The 15,282-nt window shown below is 39.9% G+C and overlaps 1 protein-coding gene across 1 annotated transcript; it reads right to left on the bottom strand.

The window, feature by feature from the left end:
* Positions 1–2,085: 2,085 nt before the first annotated feature.
* On the bottom strand, positions 2,086–14,815 carry LOC100707138 (equilibrative nucleoside transporter 2). The gene is made up of 13 exons (XM_005463156.4): positions 14,607–14,815; positions 9,270–9,326; positions 9,040–9,121; positions 8,741–8,886; positions 8,076–8,215; positions 7,849–7,983; positions 7,520–7,617; positions 6,784–6,853; positions 6,151–6,338; positions 5,879–5,984; positions 5,657–5,742; positions 4,846–5,045; positions 2,086–3,865 (listed from the first exon to the last, which is right to left on the bottom strand). Exons 2-13 carry the CDS (start codon positions 9,299–9,301, stop codon positions 3,754–3,756), a joined length of 1,395 nt encoding a protein of 464 aa, XP_005463213.1. The 5' UTR covers positions 9,302–9,326; positions 14,607–14,815; the 3' UTR covers positions 2,086–3,753.
* Positions 14,816–15,282: the final 467 nt, after the last annotated feature.

Genomic DNA, 15,282 nt, shown 5'->3' with positions numbered 1-15,282 from the left:
GGGAGAGATCCTCAAATTTAATATATCGGTGAATTCAGATTTGCAGCGAGCACCCTACAGTAGTTTACCTTGTTGGCTTAGCCAGGCTAATGCTAACTTTTAAACTGATCCTGTTAATGTCTCCTGCTAAACTGGTTCTTCTAACACAGATTACGTTTATTTTTAAAGAACAATGAGCTCATTTTTCTTCAAGTACAGGCTGCTCACAAGTATGAGGAACCCAAGTTTGTCTGGTATGCCACTTCTTTATCTGAAAGTTGTATTGTTGTTTGTCCTGGACTATAAAACCTTAAACAGCCGAAGTAAAATAAAGGCATATTTATATTTCCGTAAAGTCAGCTCAATCTGAACATTATCCATAAACAAACATGAACCAGTTCTTTGTTTCAACTATTTCAGCTGAGTTGGGCGTTCTTTTAAAGCCGCATGTTAAACTATGTCGCAGAGGCCCACAGATATAATCTGACCTGCTCTACTTTAATCCTCAATCTGAAAAACTTGAGATGCTAAAATGTAAATAAGATCACTTTCTTTCAAATCTCACAAACCCTTATTTTATTATTATAACATAGAAACAGCATCAATTTGTTAGCATTGTGATCTGAGAAAATGAAGCATTTTAAGAAGAGGAATGACGCATTTTGAATTTGATGGCAGCAACATTATCTCGAAAGTTGGGTTAGCTTACCGTAGCATCCCCTCTTTATTCTACATGTCTGGAAACATGTTGAAGACCAGCTGCTGGGCTTTTTGCCTCGCTGACAGAACACAACTCACAAGACACAACTCCTTTGCATGACAGAGCTTTAACCTGCATTTGTGGGTGGAATCACTGAACACTTGCTTCAGTGATTTCTAGAAGCGTTCCTGAGCCCATGCAGAGATTTCCCTGATGGAGTCATGCCTGTTTTATTGAATTGTTGTCTGTGGGCCAGAATATCACAGACATCCAATATTGATTTTTTTTTTTTTTTAACCTTGTTCCTTTTGATATTATGTTCTGTAGATGATATTCAGTCTTTAAAATTTTAGGTTGAGGAATATTATTCCAGAATTTGTAGATGCATTCTTTTGCAGATTGGCAAATTGATGGCATCCCTGCCATCTTTACTTCTGAGAAACTTTGCTTCTCTTAAACGCTTTTGTAAAAAAAAAAAAAATGTCCAATCATGTTACTTACCTGTTCCCAAAGAAATGTTTGAGTGCCACTTACTTACTTACCAGCCTTTTGTTGCCACTCTCTCCAAATTCATTTATTTATGTTTTGAAGTATTAATAAAATGAGCTTATATTTTGCTTAAAATGGGACATTTTTCTCAGTTTAAACATTAAATCTTTTCCACGTTGTTGTAAATAAAATATGGGTTTAAACTTTGCAGATGGATGCCTTGTTTGTATTTATTTTTCCACGATGTTCCGCCTTTTGTTTGGATTGTAAAATTCATACCTCACTTGGGCTCATTTTTATCATTTAGTACAAAATGTTCCTCCTTTTTCTGCCATGTGTGATGTTTAACCTGAGGACCGGTTTTGAGTCCTCCCCTAGTAGACTCCAAATCTAAATAAAGAGGATGAGAGGGTTTAACAGAGCACAGATGTGCTTTCATGGCACAACATGTAACTAATATGGAAAGACTTCCTGAATAAGCTGGATGTCATTGTTTACAGCCAACCTTTATTTGCCCTGCTGCTTCCTTTTTTAAAGCTCTTCCGCTGTAATGTTTATTTTTCAATTTAAAAAATTGGCTACTTTTGATTCAGTTGCCTAAACACAGGCTCAAAGTAGCCTTCACGGTCACCATACTGAGGTCCATGTTTGTTACATGAATAAATGGTTAAATAGCTAATGTGTCTGCTTTCAGACTTCAAGGGGAAATAAATAGACTTTAACAGTGTAAGAGTAATTACCACGAAGCATTGTTACAACAGAGAAATGGGAAATTTTTGTGGTACTTACTTTTTGTACTACGTTTACATATATACACACACTGTAGCAAATCTGTTACCTGTTATTTTGGATGTAGAAAAAAAAAAATCCTGCTGACTGTAACTGTACATGCAAATGAACAATCTACACCAAACACAATCTGTCAAATGAATTTATTCACACACATATACACAGAGGCATGAAGTCCCTTCCCTCAAGTAATTCAGTAAAAATCTGTTCCTATTGAGCACATCATGTACCAATGTGTCAGAGAGAAGGATGTAGAACACACAACCAAATGTATCACAGAGCAGACATGAATATTTTAAATTGGGTTGTAGTATTAAGGCCCGTCATGTGGAGCTACATACTGTACACTGCCTGAGAACTACCCATGCCTTCACTTCAAGTCAGTTTAGATTGTTTATAGAAAACAGTAAAAACATTCTTATTCTTGAATGCCACTATTTGCTTTCAACCGCAACACAACCCACACCTGCTGAAGCGGCATCGGCACGTTGGAAAAATGTTGCCTTATTTTAGGTTCCTATTTAAAGACGACGACACGGTCATTTCCCATCGGATGTAAATCCAGCATAAATCAAGTACACTCATGTAAAAAGAATATTTTAAAAAAACTTGAATATTTCTCCCAGCTTGAGCTCTCGGCTCTTCGCTCACTTTGAAACGACACAAATTTCAACACTACAAGAGATCTGACACATCATTGTTCTATAATCTTCAATTACTGAATGATAACAAAAACAGGCTTGTCGAGCACGTCAGTGTACGTAACCCAAGTGTAACATTAATGTTAATTTTTTTTAAAAAAAAACAGTTAATCTCTATACAGTTGAGCAAAGAGCAGTACTATAAAATCAGTGTTGGAAACGGAGCATGGCACAATTGTCTACAAAGGTCAATATCTGACAGTTCAAATTGATAGAAAGTAACAAATAAAATGATGACTCAGCATTAAGAGTAACTTTCTCGTCATTTTCCTAACAATCACATCTGATTCCTGTGTTACAGCTTCAGAATGTGGTTACACTCACAAAATTCATTTACCTGAAAAAACAAACAAACAAATAAACCATTCAGTAGCATGATTGCAATACAGCTTATGATTATTTCCTATGTTTAGAACTTTTCAGGTTTGTAAGCAGGAAAAAAAGTCAACTCAAACTTTTGACCAGCAGAGGGCAGCATCAGCTCAAACTATGGAGTTGCTGGCCTGAAGAAGAGAAACTACAGAAATAACGGAAGGAAACAAAAACATTAAAAACAACTCAGTCTAAAAACTCATCAGCCAAGTCCTCAATACAAAGGAAAATATCAAAAGCTCAGCTGTGGAAAAAAAAATGACCTACAGTATATCATACAAAAGTCTTCCCGACCGCAGTAAAAATCAGTCTCAGTGTCCCTTTATCTACGAGTTATTGGCACAGGGTAATGCCCAGGAATAACTTTGAAAACAAAAAGTCAAACATAAATAAACCTCAAAATGTAGAAAAGCACAACAGTGATCAGGAAAAAAAAAAAAAAAAGACTTCCCACAGAGGAAACGTTTCTAACCTGTTTCTCAGATTAGCAGCAGGTAACATGAGCAGCAGTCCTTTTCAGTAACACAAAGCATTTCCCTTTCTCTTTTCAAAGTGAATCTAACAACTCCCAAACAGTACCAGTTCTTCAGCCATGACTGTTCCAGTCTCACTGTGGGGCACATTTCCAGGCAAGCAGGAAACGGGACAAAAAAAGAAAAAGAAAAAACAACAGGAAGGTCGGCCAGACAGGGGGCATTAGTTTTCCTCTTTGTGTGTGTTTAACTAGATCAACTTTCGCAGGGGGAAGGACAAGGCGGCTCCTATGGACAGACCCAGGGCCAAGAAGAAGGTCATGAGGGCTCCTGCAGTCTCTGCGTCTTTAGGCTCCACCAACCTGAAGGCAGACATCACGTATTTAATCTCCAGGAACCACAACAACATTGCAAAAGCACATGGTGGCTTCAGGTCTCCTTCACTACATCATTAGTGGACATTCAGCTTGCTGTGCCCTTTGGTCATGTGATCCAGGTTAGGATCACAACCTAAGCAATTCAAGTGTGCATAGCAAGGTGCACGTGACCCACAGTACAGATTTTACATTATTCGTTGGTTTTAAAAGTATAATATTTTTGAATGGCAGCTTGACTTGCATAAAGTCTTGTTCAGTAGATTGTATTGTTAGTTCAGCCTTGATGTTTAGTATTTACCTCCCATTTAAGTGGCTGCTAACACCGATTTTCTATTACTGTGATTTCACCATAAAATCTGTACTCATATCTAATTTTTTCCTCGTTATTTTTTACAGTTTTCGCTCCTGGTACACAAATAAGTCTTCATGCGGATTCTTCCTTACAGCATCCTCACCACTTTCTCCACTTCACCTTAAATGAAACCTTTCCCCTACATGGGTACATGAGGCGTAGCAGTATGCTGATTGCAGACACAAAGCACAAGCCCATGGATTTAGAATGACTCACTAACATAACAGCATGTTTCATAACTCAGGGGTAATTTTGCATGTGTGAACATTTTCATATGTTTCCACATGCAAAGTTGTGTCTAAAATGTGTCTAAAACGGGCATACAGATTTGGAAGACTACACTACAGCTATGTAGAGGAATTTCAAAAGTTTCAGAAGGCGATTACACTAAGCTGTTGAAGACTCCTTAAACATAGCATGAGCTCCAAAACAACACAAATAAACACAACATTGCTTGTTGTGTTTATATGTGTTGTAAATCTGTAAATCTTTTGGTCCCAAATTCCAACAATAAACAACCAAAATATTTCCACATGACAAGAATCACAGCACAGTCCTGCAGCTGCCTGCGGAGTGATCGTGTGACCTCTGAATGTGTTGACACAGTACTCACTGTGGTGCGTAGGACATGGACAGGCAGACGAAGTAGCCGCTGGACAGAGAGAATAAAACCATGATGATAGAAAATGCCACGTCGTGTTCGAATAAAACGGGAAGGTAGTTGCGGCTCTGGACATTACAGAACATCAGCAGAGGGATGAACACCACTCTGGAGATCACCAGCACCGGGAAGAGACGGGACTCTTTAGAGGGCTGGAGAGAAGACAGAATACATGAAGACATGAAACTGGTTAAAGCATGCTAGTATTCTGATTTAAGCTCATTCAGGCAATTCAAAATAATCAATTTCACTAAAAGAGGATGCAGTGCACTCACTGCTGTCTGAAGCTTACTGGAGCAAATATGTGGCTATGTCATTTAACACCAGTGACCAAAAACCCTAACAATCAAACGACCTCCTTTTAGGAAGCGTTTGGTGACAGTGGGAAGGAAAAACATCCCTTTTAACAGGAAGAAACCTCCAGCAGAGCCAGGCTCAGGAGAACGCATTCATCTGGATTTGGGAGTCGTCTCATAATAACAAGTCTTGTGGTGAGTTCGCTCTGGGTGTTTGTGCTAAAAGCTTTTGTATAACGTGCTACGCTTAGTGTGCTTAAAAGCTACAGTTAAGCACAATTTTGTGCATCAACACACAAGAAAATATTTTTCCTCCTTGTTTGTTTCATATTTGCTAAATATACATACATATTTGTCATATTAAAAAAAGCAAACAATGAATGAGAACAGCTCAGTTTTTTTCTGATGAAATATAGAAATATGAAATATAGTCTCGACAGAAACATAAATGACATATGGAAACCTACCCAGCGTATCTTTGTGGTGATGGTCCGGCCGAGCCAGTCGTTAATATTGAAAATGAGGAAGCAGCACACCGAAATAAAGTAGAGCTCTGAAGAAAGAACGAGTACAAAGATACATTTGTATATATAACGATACGAAGGCTACAAAAGAGATGAACTATATTTGTTGCCATCCGCTAAATGGATGTTGAACGCAGCTGCACTGAAGCGAGTGTTCGGTCTTACCCCAATTTTTTCCTTCGGATGTAGTTTTCACATCTACGGTGATGGCAGGGAACACAGACAGAGTGACTGTGAACACGAACATGACGCAGAACGCCATCACCCAAATCTGAAAACGAGAACATGGAAAAGTATTTTAATATTTGTATACAATCAACTGATCTAAATTGTTTCAACTTAAATCAAAACGATGACTAACAACATGGCCGCGGATAAAACTGGACTTTCTTTCCGTTTTAGTAACTTTGTAATATCATTCCACACGAGGGTCGTACCTTTTTAAAGACCTCTATAACCGAGGCCTTGGCTTGCCCCCTCTCAACCTGCTCCAGGGACAGGAAGGCCTGCTTGGTTCCATCAGACCTTGGCTCGGCCTCCGTGATGCTGCTACCCTTGGCCGAGTTGCCGATTGCTGATCCATTAACATGCTCGGCCAGCTTTCCATTTTCCACCATGCTGCTTTCTGCAATTGAATGCATATAAAGCATCACTTCCGCAGTTTCACTTTCACACAAAAACATTATTATTCAATAAGTGCTCAAAGGTAATGTTTCAAATGGGTTGAGTGAATTATGACTAATTGGACCTCTTTGGGCTTTTTTAGCATTCATAAAAAGGCAGGAGGCTGTGTGAGCCTCACAAACCCATCTTTGTTAGGCACCGTCTAATTGGATAAATAGAGGGTAAACTGACTTAATGAGATAATGTTCCACTGAATTGATTTGATTCAACCAGACTGCGAGGGACAGAATTGTGAACTGAGTCGAAAAGCAAACAAACATTCGCTCACTGTCACAGTAACGTCTGACAGATTTTAAGGCTTCTGGTGTTCAGAGTGTGGAGCAGCTTGGAAACGAATGGCATTAATTCAGGGATGGTGAAGAGTTGTTTGTGTAGCCAAAGCCTACCTTTCAGCAGCTCGTCTGTGGTGTCTGCCTCATATGTGCTGCTTTTGTTCAAATAATACTGAGCAAACTCCTGCATGAAAACAAAAAACCAACACAAAAGTCAAGCAGCTGAAATATCAAAATATAATTAAGATTAGGTTATTATTTTTTTACAATTATTATAGATGTTTTAAGCCTGTAAAACACCTCACTACACAATTTATACACTTTTCTCCGACAGGCATAAACATTTTCACACTTTTCTTTCACACTCAAAGTTCAAACCTTCGTAGAAAAATAAGTAAATGGTAAATGGCATGATTCTTCTATAGCGCTTTTCTACTGTCCCGGAGTACTCAATGCACTCTATACAACATGCCACATTCACCCAGTCACACCCATTCTCACAAGCACTTTCTCTATACTTAGTGCTGTCTAACTATATTCAGACACATTCATTCTCCGATGGATGCATCGGAGAGCAACTTGGGGTTAGTATCTTGCTCAAGGATACTTGACATGCATCACCACCAACCTTCCGATCAGTAGGTGACCTCCTGAGCAACAGTCACCCTATTTTACACTTGCAGTCCAAAAATGCTACAAAGGCCCACATCCAGGCTCATCTGCTTTCTTATATGTTGACAAACTGTCCACACACTATCTGAAAGCATCAAAGCCTGGCTGGAGAGTTTGTATAGGTGAGGTCAGATGGATTGTGGGTAATGCAGTTATGCTGAGAGGACAGCTGACTGACCAGGCGTGGCAGCACCAAGTAGCTGAAGAGTGTGAGCAATGTCCCCATACACGGTGTGACGAAGTAACCCAAAGCTGCCGTTTCAGGGTCCATTTTACCTGAGTGACAAACGCACACAAAGGAGAGTTACTGAAGCATTCTGGGACAGAAATAAAAGAGAAAAAAAAAAGTTCAACAAAACCAAGTGTGCTCAGGTTTCTTTGAAAGCAGTGTGTTGTGCGGTGTGTGGTGTCATGCTGATTGCTCCCGTTGATTTTCAATGCCCTTGGTTACCAAGCAACTGAGGATTAGGAGCCCACTGGTAGCTTGTGTGGATGTAAGTGACTCACTTCCTATGGCTATTAGCATGGCGATGGCAGCGAATGTCCCAGCGAGGCCCTGGCCGCTCATGAAGATGCTGCTGTACTTCTGAGGCAGCATCCCCACAAGACCAAACAGACTGCCCTGCAGCACGGCACCAAACGCTGACGAGGGAGGAGAAGGGAGCTTTGATTATAGTATCCTATCACTCAAACACATCTGTCTCCCACATATACATAGAAGCACACTGACTTACAGTTGATGAACCAGATAGTAGCCATGGTGACCGAGAAGAAGCGGTCTTCCTCCATGGGCACTTTGACCAAAACTGCTGTGAGGATGAAGAGCAGCAGGATAAAAACAAGGCTACCTGCGATACGTATCGCCTCCGATATCCTGAAACACACACAGTTACAACACACTTAACCATGAAGGATCTAACAGATCAGAAAATATACCACAGAGCAACATTCTGAGTATACTTTTACAGAGCACAGACATCCTGTAAGGACAACAATGTGTCGAAGCAAATTAACTTCAACACATCGTCGTCCTCTAATAGGCAATGAACATCTGTCTGTTAGAGCGACAGCATTCTGTGGCTATTTTCAGACATTTGCGCAGCATCAAGAGACAAGTTCATGTGACAAATAAAGGTATAGGATCAGAGATTTCTCACAACACCATGGCAACAAGGCTTTCTGTTATCTGTCTTTTAAGCTAAAGACGTGTCCATGAAGTCCGAACTAGTGTTATGTTAAAAGAGAGAAACATGTTATTAGGTCTAATCAGATTCCCACTGTCATTACTTAAGGACAAATAATTAGGCTGCTCATTCAGACATAAAGGTGACATGTTCAAATGCAGCCACATTATCAGAAAGGAATGCATATTTGAGAGCACTTTAACACAGTCACTGACCTCGGGTAGAGGAAGGAGTTGAGCAGGGTAAATAGCAGCAGAGGCAGCTGAGACAGCAGAGTCATCCAGTTGTTGAAGTAGTACTCTTTGCGGACAACCTTGGTTCCGTTGCTCCATTCTGTTGTATTCAGTCGACGTTGGAAGTACTACACACCACAAACGCAGGGCTTTTCATTCAAAAATACGACAATAAAGCTACATCTGATGTATAAAATACAAAATATACTATCACTGAAAACCCAGCTTATCCTTCATATTGTGTCAGATTTAGTGTTATTCATGTAAAGTCTTGTTTTTACCAATGAAGCTGTCATGAAGAAATTCCATGGCAGCAGTGTTCCCAGGCCCAGAATGAAGAACATGATTCCCACCAAGTAGTATCTGTAGATGGGGAAAAGGGATGGTACATGAATATTGGTGAAATCTTCTGTCCCCTTATGCAACAAAACATGTTTAGATGTCACGCAGAAACTGTGGCGGAGAGCAAAACGAATGGGAAGTGAAAGTTGCTGCTGTTTGTGTAACTCACCGGTCCTGAGGGGCGTCTCTTCGTCGATTCATCCTGGTGTCGGAGTTTGTTGAGACTCTACGGCCAGCGGGAGAGAAAAATGGTCAGCCATGTTTCCAAAGTCAGGAAAGCATGCTGTTTGTGTGCTCGACACTCTTTTGCCAAGGTTTCACTCATAAGTAATGCAGGAATGTGTTTAAATACTGGCGAGAGGCTGTGAGGGGCTGGCCAAATACAACCGGCTCTAGAGACGCTGCACAGTACATACATTTTACACATTTTTATCTTACAATTTAAGCCTTACTGACAGATTTTTTTTCATTTATTACAGCAACATTCAGTTATCATCTGTCAACATCTGACTCTGTTGACACTCTTCTCTATATCTGTGTCAGGGGTTAAATATATAGCTAAACGTCTGTACGCTGACATAAAGCAGAGTTTCACTCCCACTTGAGACTAAAGTGGGTTGCATGTGGCCCACCATGTAAAATGACTTTGACAAACCTGGCTACTTTCTGGGATAAAGTTACGTTGACTTAACCACATCATGTGATATAAGAATGAGCCAATTTACCTAGCAGCATGTAGTTTAAGCAGCCATGAATGACAGGAGTGCATACATCTAATTAAACAACCCGACTAAGTGCAATTTCAACGATTTTCAATAGAGGCGTTGGCAATGGAAACAGCAGCAGAACCTGGGACAACTTCAGCCTCTCTCCAATGTGTCCACCATTAGTCATGAATTTGACTTCACACCTTGTGTACACACAAATTACTGCAGTACAGCCTCGGGGAGGACTGACAGGTATTGAGTTCTCACTGGAAAAAGCCATTTCCACTCACTACCCGGAGGACATGTAAGGCTGCTCCACTGTTTGTTTTCTAAACTAACTTTTTTAAATTCAATAAACACAAAAAAATTTAACTGAATACACAATATTCATCTCTTTTCTGTAATGGTAATGAAAATGTACTTCACTGGCTGACATAATCATTACCACATCACTCATGCCACTGCTAAATTAAAAGCAGAGCTGTAAATATTGGGTGGGCATCTCCAAACGATAAAGCAACAAAGATGTTCATCATGGGAGAACAGTAACAGAAACAGCACTGAAGACTATAAACCTGCTGGGATTTTCTCTTCATTTACTCTTTAAAATGAAGGTTACTGGGTTGTGATGTTCAAAGAACAAAAAAAGGGATACCTCGTTTACAACAGGATATATTTGGTTTTATTAAAAAGGCCCCATACTGCAGAAGCTTTCAAATTCAGGCTTTAAAACTGGCTGCATGGGAGACTTTTCTATGAGTGTAATCAGAATGCAATAATGTTGCTTAACTAAAAACACTGATGATGGCTATGCTGCTTCTGGATGACTGACTGAATGCTTTACCCGGACCACAGAGTACATGACAAAAGCAATATGGGTCACACATTCCACATGAAGGCAGGACAATAAACTACATGTGTGACCTCCGACCTGATTCTCAGTTCCTGTTGGGCCCCTTAGGGAAGTCAGTCTAACACCCTGTGCCTAATTAAATTCCTGTTGTTAGAACAAAGTTTTAGCTTGCCGTTTGGACAGCTGTGTTTCAGTGGCCCTAAAATCTGACACTGGCATGTTTAATTTCTCTCTCACTACCATAAATGCTCGTAATGTTCCCCTGATCCAGTCTTGACTAATACTGTGTTATGTCAAGGATCAGGGTGATTTTGGCGATCCTTATGACAGGATGTCTAATTCTTATTCATACAGCTATAATTCTTAGTTTTACAGCACAGTAGTATTTCTTTCTAATAAGGCAAGAGACAGATTCAGAAGCAGCTTGTGTTGATTTCCTGGAGGATCAGACTGTTTGTTATGCAGCTGTGAAGGAGGATGTAGTATGGTCTATTCTTTTTTTCCCCCACCGAGTTTATACTTCTTTGTCATGGTTTGGTTTTCATCTGTAAAACTTGTTTTTGACACCTCCTACCTCCTTCCAACAAAGGCAGGTGTGACAGACCAAAAAACCACTGTTACAGTTGAGTTATAGGTCCTCACTATTATGAGTGTCCTTGATCGTCTATAAATGGCTGGGTTTATACGCCGGTCTACTCCTCGCTTTGTTAGTTAAGCTAAAAATCCATGTGTGCTTCCTCCCTGGTGAGACAGTTGGTTAAACACCCTCTGCCCTCCTCCCTCAGTGACAGGGCTTTCAAAAGCCATCATTCACTAAATCAGCCTGGTCAGAATCATTACAGTCCAACCAAACAGGACTTTGTAAGCAGTGGAGCAGAACTAATTAAACTGAACTGGTAAATCATGAACAAGGCTAAAGTCATGGGGCCATAAAAAGCTGCCAGTTTCATATTTTCAAACATATTGCGAAAGACATACAGGTAAAAATGCCTCAGATGATCACCATGCTGCGGTTCAACAATGACTAAATAGCGGCACCTTCAAAGTTATTGAAAAACATCTAGAAGTACAATTTACAAGTACACACTGTTCTCTGTACACTCTGTGTTGGGTGTGCCACGTCTCCCATCAAGGACACAGTGATACAAACACGTCCAGGGGTCATTTAAGGTTGAAGCTTGAAGCAGACATGTCCACATGTCTCTTCAGCAGTATCAGCTGGTTTCATTGATAAGCTACTTCTCAGCTACTGAAATCATGTTTATGGCCACTGTTGTGAAACACAGGAAGTGTATTTAGTCTGTGCTGACGTTACTCGTTTCTTTAGATGAAATAATCAATCTCCACAATGAGCAGGAAACAAAAACACTAGGTGGTTATCAAACGCTCCACTCACAGGACCCGATCAATGAAGACACTGCAGATCTCTCACAAACACGATACTGTCAGTGCCTAAGCTTGTAAGAGTAAGAAAAAAATTACACGTGTAGGGCGATGAAAGGACAGAAACACTTGAAAAACAACAAACATAAATAAAAGCTGGACCTCAACTAGTAAAAAAAACATTAAAAGCCCCCAAAAAACCTAAAGAAATTTTTTGGCAGGATTACATGTAAGAGCTAACGACTCCTTTAATATTCTAGTCTGTTGCCCTGTCGTTTTTATTACGAAGGTCTGCCAGGCCCTCTTTCACCTTCAAAAACAAGTAGGACAAGCAGGATAAGAGGGCCATTTTGCTCAAGTGGTAGACACTCCCAGGTTTGTGAACTTTAAGTAAATAACTGCCCAACACAGCTCACACACAGCTTGCCAGTGAGCTTCAAATCCAGCAGCTACAATGAGACAGTCACTCCCTGGGGTAAAGCTATAATTTGAGTATTAGTCAGAAGTTGGTACCAGACTCTGGGTGTTTAGCTTGAGAGCTTGGAGGCATTTAAACAGGATATGAGTGTTGAAGATAACAGCTGATACAGGCTAACAAGCATTTATTCTGCTCCTAGCAACACCAAAGCAATATTTGTGTCCTTTTCATTTTGGGACAAAACCTAATCTGTCTCCAGATATCCAAGTTACTCAAACCACTGTAACGAAGGCTTTCCAATACACTCAATTTACTTAAGTAATGCATTCTCACTCGCTACATCTTAAAGACGCCTGTGGGCTAGCTATGTCGAGATGCTGGGGCACAGGAGAAGCCATGAAAAAAAGCCGTAATGGTATTCTGTCCTGCTCCTTCACACACACCTCCAGAGTTATACAGCACAAGGAGCTACTTATAAGCAACAACTGAGGTCAGGTGCAACTAAGCTCTGCAGGTAAAATGATGCAAGCATGAATCTTTTTTTTTTTTTTTTTTTTAAGTCAAGAATAGAAAAAAACCCCAGCTCTTCCTTACGCTCAGTGAAAATGCATCAAATAAATGAAACCAAACCAATCGGGCCAAATTAGGTCAAGACATTTGGGAACTACAGAGTCAGTTTTATTTGTCACGAGCTGTTTCTGTTGTGTGTAATAACAAATCCTAAGTCTAGACAATCTGGTCCTTAAACCTCACACAGTATAACATTCATCTGTCAAGTCTCGTCTTGTATTTAAGTATAATCAACATACAACAAACCCTGAGGGAACTGTACCCCTTCTGACACACAGCTCCCAAAATTTATGGTGAGTTTAAAAGCAATTAGAACCATAACTATGGAAAGGGAAAGGACTGATGTGTCTGTCTATTGAATTGAAGTATGTGTCTATTGAAGAGACACATACTTCTTCTTCCCTGGACCTCTTTGTGTTGACTCACAGGGGAACGTAAATCATTTGGACTAAGATCAGATCCCTCAGACAGATGAAGATATTTCACCTTCTCACCATCAGAATCTCAGACACTACATTCCTGCAAGGTGACCAATTGTGGTCTTTTAGGGTATACTTTAAAATCTGTTTAAAAGGCTCCTAACAGTAAACTTAATATGAGGAAACAACAAAGACAAAAAGGGAAAACCTAATCAAACTAATATTCTTATACTAACAGTAACTGCAAATGAAAGTACTAAAGAATCCCACAAAGATAATAACACAAACTTACTAATAATCAAACAGAAAAACAAACAGAGAATATTAAATTATAAAAAACTGAACTGAAATTTTCACACTTTATTAAGTGCTGACATAAGCTAACTCAAAGTAGAGACGTGCAATTTTTATGTACCCATTATTTTTATTTTATTTTCAACCCAATGTGCTGAAACACAAAGCCTGAAGGTCAATACGCAGACACACTCTACTATCCCATTGTACTATAAAGTGCGTCTAACACCTACATGGCTTCCGTAGTGAGTCATAGGGGCATTCTTACTGTAATCTGACCATGTGCTCACATGGCAGCAGCCATTAACACCACAAAACCAACCGTATGTGTCCTTGTCAGACTCAACTAAGTACTACCTGGTTAAGTTCGGTTATCACTCGATAACGCAGATTCAACCACTTTTACTCAAAGACATTCAGCCCGGGTTAATTTCACTCCAGACTGTAAAACACATTTTTCTTCATTATCTCGTTCAGTAGTTACTTACTACGCTGTAGTAACTACATTATTCAAAGAGGTAAACTCCCGTAAAATATGATCTTTACTGGACGAGGGACACCGCTTTTAATCCTAACAGATATGAAAATACACCTGCTCGGTTTACCAGACACACCAAACGAATAATAATTTTAAGCTTAAGTACAGGTATTGTGTAAAACATTGCGGTTGGTCTCGATAGTGATGCATCAGTAGATGCATCGGTAGACGGTAGACGCACGGTTCAAGGTGTACAGGAGACAAGAGGAAAGCTGCTATCACCGTGTAACTACAGTGCTTTTTAAAAGACTGCGAATATCACGTCTCATCACCGTAAGCTAACACAGTGTCAGCTAACGTGATGTACAAGCGTGAAACACTCACCGAAAAACCGATGCTGCCGTCACGCTGTTAACATAATGTGCCTGTTGTTCGTGGAAAGGTTCAGTAAGCCAGAGGGTCCAAACATATACATCTGCTGTCCATTGACATGGTGAGAAATGTAGAAATGGCTAAGGTTCGTAGACCTGCCACTATGCATTTTATAGCACAATAATCGGCACAACCCGCCTCCTTAAAAAAAAGACACAAAGTACTTCCGGTGTGCTGTACTGCGTTTCGGCACGTCTCGTTTGACACGCAGAATTAATAGTGCTGATTTATTAAAATTAATTAAACAAAGAGGCTCAATTATTAGTGCTACTGTGATTTCTCAATTTACAACTGACTTATATTATTACAGGGTTTGTTGGGGAGGGGTGCCTAAAGCAGTCGACACAACTTTAAAACAACGCTCAGTTTAGGGTGGATGACAGCTTTGCAATTTTTTGAGACAGTAATATCTATTTCACGTTTATATGAATAAATGTACAGAAAAAATGACAAACATCTCATAACTGCAATGGGAACACCCAGCTCTTAGCTGATCCTTTTTTTCTCCTATGAAAAGAGGAACGACATCTCCGGGAAATTGTATTATTTTAGTTTATTTCCTCTGGTTAACTCACTGAAGAGCTGAAGAGGCATGTTTTACATATTTTTACACTATCAGTCAAACGTT

Source organism: Oreochromis niloticus, linkage group LG3, assembly GCF_001858045.2.
Source record: "Oreochromis niloticus isolate F11D_XX linkage group LG3, O_niloticus_UMD_NMBU, whole genome shotgun sequence".
Classification (NCBI taxonomy): Eukaryota; Metazoa; Chordata; class Actinopteri; order Cichliformes; family Cichlidae; genus Oreochromis; species Oreochromis niloticus.
The sequence above is the reverse complement of the archived record's forward strand: the minus strand, read 5'-3'. Positions and strand labels throughout refer to the sequence as shown.